The sequence below is a fragment of the Camellia sinensis genome, chromosome 8, assembly GCF_055761805.1.
Source record: "Camellia sinensis isolate YWXY chromosome 8, ASM5576180v1, whole genome shotgun sequence".
Taxonomy (NCBI): domain Eukaryota; kingdom Viridiplantae; phylum Streptophyta; class Magnoliopsida; order Ericales; family Theaceae; genus Camellia; species Camellia sinensis.
Genome location: NC_138968.1, coordinates 174,226,080 through 174,237,441, shown reverse-complemented (window position 1 = coordinate 174,237,441; position 11,362 = coordinate 174,226,080). Strand labels below are relative to the sequence as shown.

At 28.2% G+C, this 11,362-nt stretch overlaps 1 protein-coding gene across 11 annotated transcripts in view; it reads left to right on the top strand.

Annotated features, from left to right (window-relative positions):
* The first annotated feature begins 286 nt into the window (after positions 1-286).
* LOC114290434 (putative leucine-rich repeat receptor-like serine/threonine-protein kinase At3g14840) overlaps positions 287-11,362 on the top strand; it is a 58,093-nt gene continuing 47,017 nt past the window's right edge. For 5 of the 11 annotated variants that reach the window (XM_028234365.2, XM_028234360.2, XM_082884154.1 and 2 more), the window contains exons 1-2: positions 287-456; positions 1,394-1,568. In XM_028234365.2, coding sequence (XP_028090166.2) covers positions 366-456; positions 1,394-1,568 — 266 coding nt within the window. In that variant the 5' untranslated portion in view covers positions 287-365. Of the gene's footprint in view, positions 457-1,393; positions 1,569-11,362 lie in introns of those variants that run through there. The other 6 variants (XM_028234414.2, XM_028234377.2, XM_082884158.1 and 3 more) reach the window with 4 other exon arrangements.

Sequence of the window (11,362 nt, the reverse complement as noted above, 5' to 3'; positions counted from 1 at the left end):
TGTCTGTGCAGCGCAATATTGCTGCTTGTGTCAGTGAGGGTAATTTCGTAATTTTGTAATTTTATATAATATTTTAATACACATTTTTCATTAAAAAGTTAAAAAATTGTCTCAAACTATCATATTTTTTTCGTCTATTTTATAATTTAAAAAATAAAAAAAATACACTTATTTATAATATTCTAAACAATCCGGAAAAGTTGTGAGATATGCATTTTTCCTAGTCAATGAAAGATGTGGACAATATCTCTCTACAAAGCCACCAAACACACGGATATGATATGAATACCTTTTGCAGATAATTAATATAAGACCCAAAATTCTGTCTCTCTCTCTCTCTCTCTCAACTCGGAGAACTTGCAAAAATGATCTTCACTCGGCTTCCTCCTTCAGTTGCTGTAATCGTTTTCTTGGCTACTTTCGCCTCCGGAGCCACTCCACTTCCCTCTTCTGAAGGTATATATATACACACACATATGAATATAATGGCCCGTTTGTTTTGAGTTAAGTAGATGGGAGGGGATTAGGATGGTAGTTGTGTTATTTAATATTGTGTTTGTTTGTAAGGTTGGGGAGGGGATTAGGATGGTGGAAATGATATAGATGGAGGTTGGGGAGGGGATTGAGATGAAGGTTGGGGAGATAGTATTAGAAAAATAGTGAGGGGATTAGAAATTTTTTTATTTTTTTTATTTGTTATATATTGGAAATTTTTTTATAAATATTAATGTTTAATTTTTTATATTTTTTATTTGTTTTATTATTTTATATAAAAATAATTTAACAATTTCCTACACTAACAACTATCATCAAAACAAACACAATTTTACTTAATCCCCTCACTAACAATCCCCTCACTATTAATCCCCTTATTAACAAACCCCTCATTATTAATCCCCTCATTATAAATCTCATCCATTGTACATCTGAAAACAAACGGGACGTAAGATTAGGAACACCAACAAGGTTGGTTTAAGACTTTCGGATTCCTTACTCAAAATTTGGGTTAGAGTCTTTAGAATCATTTGTTAAGATTACGGGGTGGTTTGACATTGACTAATATAGTCAACTTTTTTAGTCTGACTTTTTTAATCTCATTTGGTTTTTGTTTTAGAATTTTTTTGATTTTTATAAGAGAAAAAATGTAATGATTATAAGTAAAAGTAGTATTTTGTTTTATTGACTTATATAACTTATTTTGTTTTTTTATATTTTTTTAATCCTAAAATGTTAGCCAAACGAGCGCTAAATATACTGTTTAGTGTTTAGAGCACGCAAAGCCTTAGTTTTGGTCCTGACGTAAGTTCGGTGAGATTCTGTGCATATGCACTGTAAGTACTAAGGGTAATATTTCGGTGACGGATATAAATTAATGTGGGTTTTATTTTTGCAGTGGAAGCTCTGAAGGAAATAGCAAGCAAGTTGGGAAAAAAGAATTGGAATTTCAGTGTAGATCCATGCAGTGGAGAATCGGGTTGGGCCAACCAGAGTGAGCCTAACGGGTTTCAGAATGCTGTTACCTGTGATAACTGCACCTCTGATAAGACCACCTGCCATGTTGTCAGCATGTAAGCTCTCTCTCTCTCTCTCTGATAATTTATAGATTAACACAAACAAATGTTTAATAATTATCCATAAATTGTTGGCAAAAAAGAAAAATCTATAAATTCAAACCTCAAACATCTCCTTAAAGCCTAGAGTGTAATATTTTTAAGTTTTCTTTGCTTGTACTTGTAGTGGGTTTAAACACGAGAATATAAAATATGGTTTCAAGATTAATTTTTCATATGAAAATTAAAACCAATTTCTATTCAGTCTTAGGATTGCCTTTTTGTTCCTTTGTTTGTGTTTATTTTTTGTTGTTGTTTATCTTGATCAAAAAGCAAAGTTCAAGTTGTCCATGTATGCACATAAATGAGAAATCACAACTTATGATCATTTGCCATTTTTTAATCATTTAATAAAAGTGATTCGAGAGATAGTGTTATTTTTATAAATATAAATCATTTTATGTGTGTTTTATTTTAAGGGGTGGTCTGGCATCCTCTAAATAATTTATCTTTTTATCTTTTTTATCTTTTTTTCATTACATCAACTCTCTACTTTTCTGCATATCTTTTAAAAAAAAGACAAAAAGTGCACTTATTTAGATCATTCCAAATAACCCTTTAAAATTAAAAAAAATTCAATATAAAATTATTTATAAATATTCTATTTATAGATTAGGAGAAATTATATAAAAAAAATCCTAGGGTTTGAGTCTTAAAACAAAATATATTTTTAATTTTTAATTTTATCAATTTAAATCTCAATGATTTATTTTCAATTTAAATCATTTATCTATTTTTGTCAAATAAAATTGACCAAAAACTGATATTGTAGTCATTATACTCTATGTAAATGTACGAAATCTGTCTAAAATATCCATTTTTATTAAGTTTAATAATTAAAATATTATATCTTCGATAGTTTTACTTAATAAAAATAAACAAATAGTTTAGATTAAAAACAAATTAAAAATTAAGTTTAAATTGATAAAAATAAAATTTTAAGATTTATTTTGTTAAAAGACTCGGACCTTAGAAATTTTTATTTTTTTTTTGTAATTTTTCCTATATATTATTACTCTTTTTCAAGACATTATTTACATATAGTATTATTTACATAGATTATTATTCTTTTTTGGTTAAAATAATCACAAACAAATAAAATAAGTTATTTTAGTTACAATAAACAAAATATCATATCCAATCCATAATCATTACACTCTTCCCTTATGAAAAAAGTCAAAAAGTTAAAAAAAATTTCCCAAACTAAACTTTTTAACCTAAGTTAAAATAATTAAAAAAATTAAAAATCAATCCACTTTTCAAACGACGTCTTAATAATAGTAAGATGTTGACTTACCAATTTCTTGTTTCGGTGGCTCTTGTCTGCTCACAAAGGAGGTTTCATCAACTTTGTTGAAATAAAACAATTGGCTTTATTGACTTTGTTTGGTTCGAATGTTAGCTACAGAGGGGTCTTCGAAAGAATTAAACTAAACATTGTTTGTAATTTCATGCATGAGATTTTTTTTCCCCTTTAGACAAAGGAGGTTTCATCAACTTTGTTGAAATAAAAAAATAATAAAATTAATAAAATAATTGACTTTATTACCTTTGTTTGGGTCCTGTGTTAGGTAGCGAGGGGTCTTTGAAAGAATTAAACTAAACATTGTATGTAATTTCATGCATGAGATTTTTTTTCTCTTTTTTAAGTTTGCAGTTTACATGATCCACAAATTATTTATACCATTAATAATTATCCTTTGAAAACATCATCAACAAATAAACAATACTAATGTTTGGTCCTATCGAGAATAATGTGATAATGATATTTGAAAAAACACAAACTACTTTGATATCTTTTTTGTTAAAATGATGAAATCCAAATTTATCATATCATTTTATATTGGGTGAATTATACTAATAATTCCTATAGTTTGAGACTTGTGTTATTTTGATCCTTAACTTTTTAATTGTGGCACATTTGACCATAAATTTTGAATCTTGTTCCAAATAAGGACAATTGAAAATATCATTAGATTTTTCAAGAGTAAAATCATCAATTTGATAAAATGTAAACTAATTTGACAAAAACAAATGTCAAACAAATATTTTTGAATTTTCAAAAATTATTTCTACCCACTAAAAATAAAATTATGTAAAATTGATAAATCTTTTAGACATTTTTTTTTACCAAATTAATTTTTATTATGTATTTGAATGATGATCATGTAAAACTAATTTTTAAAAATTAATCATGTAATTTTTATTAATTTTTATCAATTTTACATAATTTTATCATTAGTGGATAAAAATAAATGTTAAAAATATTTTTAATTTTTTTAAAATTATTTTTATCCAATTAGTTTATATTTTATTAAATTGATGATTTTACCCTTAAAATTAAATAATGATATCTTCAATTGTCCTTATTTGGAACAAGATTTAAAATTCAAGATCAAATATGTCACAATTAAAAAGTCAATGACCAAAATAATATGAGTTCCAAATTATAGAGACTGTTAGTGTAATTTACCCTTTTATATTAGCTTTATATAATATATCAATTATTTCATGGAATCCATCCGCTTTTATTTGGTGGGGGGTAACCTAAGGCCCACTCGTTAAATTGGTGAATATTAAAAGTAGGGGTGTTTGCGGATCGGTTTTGTGCGGTTTACGGTTCGGTTTTGACCCACCCGCATCTATGCGGTTTAGGAAAAAGTCAACCCGCAACCGCCCGCAGTGCGGTTTGCGGTTTGTGCGGATAGGGTTTGCAAATGTGCGGGCGGTTTGCGGTTTACACTTTTTTCTTTAAAAGTTAATTTTCAAGTTTTTTTTTTCCAGCGAATTTAGGCATCAGATTCATTTTATATATTTGTGATAACAATTTTTTGATGAGTTTACAAATAAAAATTGAATATCAATGCATTAAATGAAAGTACCCAAAACAAAGAGACCCTACACTAGCATTTTTGCTATGAAAAAAATGTATATCAATGCATTAAAGGTTGTACTCAATTAGAATTGTCAGTTCAGTAATCAATAATCAAACTATAAGTTCCATCGACCATTAGAAGGAAAATTTTATTAGGAAAAAGTGAATGAATCACCAATGAAAATCAAATAAGAAACCAAGTTTAGGACTTTATAATTTTACGACATTAAGAAAGTTGAGAAATACTTAAAAATAAGGATCCTAGTATCATAGAGAATATAATAGTACTCCTGTAAATGTTACAAAGTTGGTATATAAAGAATAATAATAATAATAATAATAATAATAATAATAATAATAATAATAATTAAAGTGCAGGCGGTTTTTGCGGGTTGCGGGTTTAAACCGCGACCCGCCCGCAACTCGCAAATTTGTCATATTTCAAACCGCAACCGCCCGCATTATGTTTGCGAAACCGCCCATTTATATGCGGTTTGGGCGGGTTGGGCGGTTTGAGCGGTTCGGATAAATCGTTGCCCACCCCTAATTAAAAGCCCTCACCAACGATTTTATTGGGTTAAGAAAATAGACATGACTCACACTCTGTAAAAATAAATAAAATTAGTACATCAAATTTATTTATTTTTAACCCAAGCCTTTGGTAATGGGAGAGAAATAAATTACCACAAAAGTATCAAACTCCTCCTCATAGAAATTAAACTCCAGATTTCACATTAAAAAGTGTGTTACACAGCCATTGCGCCAAATGTCGTGATTATATCTTATTATTAGAACTTTGTGAATAACGGTCCCAAAATATACTTAATTTTTTTTTTCCCAACAATGTTATGTATTTTCAAAAAATAAGTCGAAAAAAGCCAAAAAAAAAGAAAAGAATAGAGAGCATATATTAAATTTATATTTGAAAGTGATTCACTTCACATTAAATTAAACTTTTACTATACATTTTTTTTATCACTTTTTAAATTATTTTTTTCCAGCTTCGTAATTTGATTTATATGATAAGATACTAATTGCTTTTTTTTTTTTAAATCCTTCTTCATTCACTTATCTTTAACAAATTAATTGATTAATTTGTTGGTACAAGCATATAATTGATATAATAAAAACCTTCAAAATTTACTAAATATGTTGAATATATATAGTTTGAACTTTTAATGAGCTATTTTAAAAGCCATATTTAGATGGAAGTGGCTTTGCTCTAGTCCAAGATCGGTCTGGATCGTGCTGTTGGGCCCGTGGAGGCCCACCACGGGTCCTGTTTTGATAATCTGAACTGTTCAATATGTAGAACTCGCCGAGTACTATATGTTTGTAAAAAATCACGTTGATTGAATATCGATAGTTATGTGAACAAAACAGTTTTTTATCAACCGTTAATTGTTTCACCGTCCATTTTTTTTTTTTATATAAAACTGATTTGATCACATAACTATTAATATCTGATCAACGTGATTTTTTATAAGCATGCATTACTCGATGAGTTCTACACATTGACGGTTCAAATTATCAAAATGGACCCAAAAAATAGGCCCACGGGCCGAACTGGACGAGTCCAGTCTTGATCTCAACTTGAGACAAGCTGGACCCTATTTAGATTATACCATTCAAGTAGTAACTTATCATTTTAACACAATTAAATTTCACATTAATTATTTAATTGATTTATGCATAGCAAACTTTGGTAGAAAATGACAATTGAGTTTTTAGCCAAAAAAAAGGGTGATGTGATAAAAATAATTTTGTCAAACTTTGAAACAAATTTGACATAATTTTTTATTTTGTTATTTTTTGATAATAAATTTGATTAAAGAGAAAATTTTGTAAACTCTAACCATTTTTTAATTTTAATTTTAATTTGACAACCTTTTTGACTTTGACTATATAAATTGCTTGTTGTTTGGGAATTATAAAAAAAAAAAGAAAAAAAGAAAAGAAAAGTTGGGGGGTCACTGACACTCGTTAAGGTTTTTTTTAATACAAATTTTTTCTGATATTTAAAAAATTATATTTTCCTCTTAGGGGTTTATAATATCATTACAAATTATCCATGAATTGTTGACGATGTCTTAAAAATTTTTAAATGACCATTTTATTATTTTTCCTATCATTTCTTCTTCTGATCATTATGATTACATTGTAGAACTTTCTATCATTGAATTCTACTTGAACATATTCTTATTGAGTGATAATATATAAATATAAATTTTATATAAAATTTTCAAACACAATGATATAGTTTAATGGTGACCTTTCGTTTTAAAACAAAATACCCGTAAACATGATTCATATTTATAATAATATCACTATCACAGCATTTTATGATATTTTTTGTACAAATTTTTATATATGAATATAATTTTTCATTTTTATTTCCACCATTATAGCTAGATTAGATCAGGTTATTCTAGACATATTTAAAATAATAAAATTTGTATAAATTTTTTTTAAAAAAAATCCATTGAATACAACAAAATAAGATAATGTATCAAATTTTTTTATTTTTGTATTTGGTGAATTTAAAAAAAAATCACAAAATATTATACTTATTAAATATATCTAGATTAAGCGTATCTAAAAAAAAAATTTGCTTAAAATGTTAAAAAAATCAGTAAAAATAAAAACATACAAAAAAATAATAAAACTCTATTTTTTGTGTGAGCTCAACTAAAGAAAATAATAATTATTTTTTTTGAAATGACATGAACAAAAATATCTATATTATTTTATTATTTTATATGTATGAAGGTTAAGTAGCAAATATGTTATTTTAATCTGATAAGAGATAAGTGTAATTTGTTAAATATGTGAGGGGATTTATATTAAATAGAAATATTAGAGGATGTCTATGTAGATTACCCTATTTTTTCATGCGACTTAAGAAAGTCAATCCTAGATATATTTAATTTTTTTTGATCTTATAAAATAATTGAACCAATGGTCTACGCCAGTTGCCCAAACGGTCCTATATGGACACTCGTGTCAAGGTGAGTGAAATTTCATGTTTTGTCAATGGAAAAATATTAGCACGCGTTGAAATCTAATTACTAATATATTATTCGTCATCTTGTACAAAAAAATAGGGTAATTTATTAAGAAATTATTTTTCAAGTATTTGTATCTCAATTAGTCCATAACATACTTTAATATTTTAATAAGTCTTATTATTTGGATATTTGATTCATCAAATCTTAATTATTATATTTAAGATGTTTTATAAATAATTTTATCTTTATAAATAATTTTTAAACGCTTAGTAATTTAGTGATGTAAAAAATTCATATTTTACAAGTGTGAATGTGCACATTAACGGTGTAAACACTGAAAATTCACAATGTTAATGTGAATATTACTATTAGGGATATTTTTGAAAGTATGTCATCTATAAGACTTATTAGAATATAAAAAATAATTTAAATTAATGAAACAAAAATAAGTGAAGAAAAATTTATGAAAATGCCTAAATAATAATAACCACCAACTCAATTTTTATTTATTTATATACTATATTTTTTGTGTGAGGAAGAAACACAATATAATGAATATTTCTATCCAAAAAAAAAAAAATTTCTATCCTAAAATAAAACCGAAAGGAGACTAGTGGTGAGACTTGAAAGCCCCAACCAGTTGGGCTATAAATATCCCATTCTCTCTCATGCTTTTATGAGGTTGGTTGGGACATCTCTACAACTGCAACGCGTTGGCGTCTGTCTTTGTCATTTTTATCAGCCTCGTGAAGAAAAAATTTGCAACGCGTTTGGGTTTGGTCAATGATAGAATTGATGGATGTGTTTGGTCTGTGGTTTGAAATATATTTTTTGAAGAAAATTTTTAAAAAATATGTTTGATTAATTTTTTTTAAAAAAAAATTTAAAATTACTTCTCATTATTATAAATCAATCAATCAATCGTTTTTTCTCTTTTTTCTTTCCTCTCTCTTTTTTCATTCTCAATGACTTTTTTTTTTTACACATATTTACTAAACTAATCTTCTCAAATTTTCAAATTTCAAAATTATTTTCAAAATATATAACTAAATAAATCAAAAAAAAAAAATTTTTAAACTCTCTCCAATTTTTTTTTTGAAAATTTATCTCAAAACACAAATAAAAAACACCGATGTGTTTTTGTAGGTGTTTCGGATAAATTAAAAAAGTATATTTTTTTTACCTACATATACTTTATTTAGATCACATCAATCAACATCTTCTCTCTACTTTTTTAATTATTTTTTTTATTTTTCTACATTTTTTTTAAATAATCAAAAAAATATACTTATTTAAAACATTCTAAACCACTAATTTTTGTCTCGTAAAAGGAAATTTTGCTTTGGACTTTTCTTGATCACACGTGTATTTGCGGTGTGAAAAAGTCAAATATTTTTTTTTGAACATAAAAAGCCACATATCATTTAAATTCACATCTAAAATTGATTTTAAACTAATCAATAATTAGATCAAGTTTGGGAAGATTAAATAAGTGTATTTTTTAACTTTTTTTGTATTATGTGTAGAAAAAGTAGAGAGGAGATGTTGATTGATGTGACCCAAAAAAGATAAAAAGATGAAATAAGTGTACTTTTTTAGGTTAGCCAAACTTAATTGCTATATGAAATAATTTGCATCATTAACAAATTTAAAAGTTATATTTTATAGGTTTCAATTTTTTTTTATTAGTTGTCTAAATTCTCTGCAGTCTTTGTTACCATTTGTTTATCAATTTTTAAATATTTTTACATTCAAAAAGAGTCAACAAAAAAATCGATTAGTTATTTTGAGAAAATGGGAAAAAGTTAACTTTTAATTTTTTATCAAATTTTTTACTTTTTTTAAAAAGTGATTTAAGAAGTTAGTAAAAAATTATTTTTAATTTTTTTGATTAATATTTATTTATGATATTACATCACAATAAAATGACTAAATTACTGCCACCTAATTTAAAAAATTTACAAGTTGACTTACGTGACATATTTTGATTCATGAGAAGTATGGTTTTAATTTCACTAGTGTTTTTTTTTTTTACCTCCCCGAATGGTTTCAATGGGAAGAGCTGCAAACTGCAACTTTTCTGACATGTAAATATTATATATATATATATATATATATTAAATATCTTTTGGATATTTATAAAACTACTCTCACATTTTCCCTTCATTCGTCTTTGATATAAAACTCATAAAATTTTTAACGGAAATGCATGAGATGCTCAGTGAGGGTGCTGGGGTCATGCTTGATTGGTCAAAAAAAAAAAATAATTTTTTCTTTTTGCTGAGGGTGCTTTCCTGCTGGGGGTCTCCAGCAGGACTCAATTTTTAATGCCTCGTCAATGTTTTTCTACACTAAAAAATTAAAAAATTAAACCACAGCACCAGATTAGTTGTAGTTCCGCAATTAAACGATGGTATTTGTCTTTTTTTATAAAATGATGGGATAGTGATATTATTATTAATAAAAGTAATTTTTATAATATTTTATTTTAAAATAAAAAGATTTTATTAAACAACACCATTTTATATATATATATATATATATATATAAATTCTCACCATCATCAATAATCAATAATGAAAAGGAATAGATGATGGTGAATGAGAGGGTAATTTGTAAATTAATTGGGCCGAGCTAGGACGAGTCTTTTTTGGAAGTTGGGTCGCGCAATGGGCCAAGGAGATATTTTGTATTTCGGCTTTGGGCCGAGATAGGTACCAGGACGGTTGGATGTGTTACTGGAATTAGGACCTATCTGGGGACAAACCTTGGTCTGACTAAGATGATAGTAGGGTGATGGGCCAAGCTGGGTGTAGCTTAACAAGATGCCAACATGTAGCAGGGTCATCATGACTCGCCCATGTTGAGCACAGAGCCGAAGTAACTTGGTTGAACGCAGTGTCAATTGAGGTAAAGGGTTCAACCATCTCACTTGGCTTGCAGTGATGAGGGTGTTTTAAGGATAAGCATTATCCTTGGGCTTGAGACTCCTAAGAGGACTCTGCTAATGAGAGTAGAGTCCTACTAGGATTGTGCAAACCATCTCACTTGGTTGGTAATGAGTAGGGTATTATCAAGATAGGCATTATCCTTGGGAGTGTGATTCCTAGGAGGACTCTTATAAGAAAAGTTGAATTCCTACTAGGATTGTGCCAAATAGAATCTATAAAAGCTCATGACAGGACCTATGTACATATATCACAATTCTTACTCTCAAATACACAGAGCTTTTGTCTATTGTCTATTGTCTATTTGCTGACTTAGGCATCAGAGGGGTTTTCGGCACACACCTGCTGGCTAGCTCATGTTTGTGTTTGCAGGTGATAAGACGATGACGTTTGGAAGAGTGCAAACTTAATCAACAGGATTATACGAGAAAATTATTTTGTGCTTGTATAATTGGCACCGTCTGTGGGAAACAATCACAGAGAACAAACCTTTTGATTAAGTTTTCCTTCAACTGATTTCAATGGCACACAACGAAGACTTATCTTAGTCTGTTATCGATGGACAAACTCCAGAAGGGGACATGAGGTGCAAGGCTTTGCCTTTTGTCCTGCCCCTGGCAGAATTGGATCCCCAGTGACGGAACCCAAAGAGAGGTGTGCAAGAAAAACAGGGCTCAAGTTCTCGTCGCTCTTAAAACCCAGATGGATAGAGACGGATTGTGGATTCTCAGGTTCTAAAGGATCGCGTGAAGGAGTAAGACAAATTGATAAGAAGAATGGCGGCTGACATGGAGATCATGAAACTCCAGATGAAGGGCAAAAGCGTGGCAGGGGTGGAAATCTGTGAAGATAGAATGCGTTCTCACCACTCAGGAGATCGCGACAGGTTAGCCACGCCTTTGCATTATGAAAGAAAAAGCC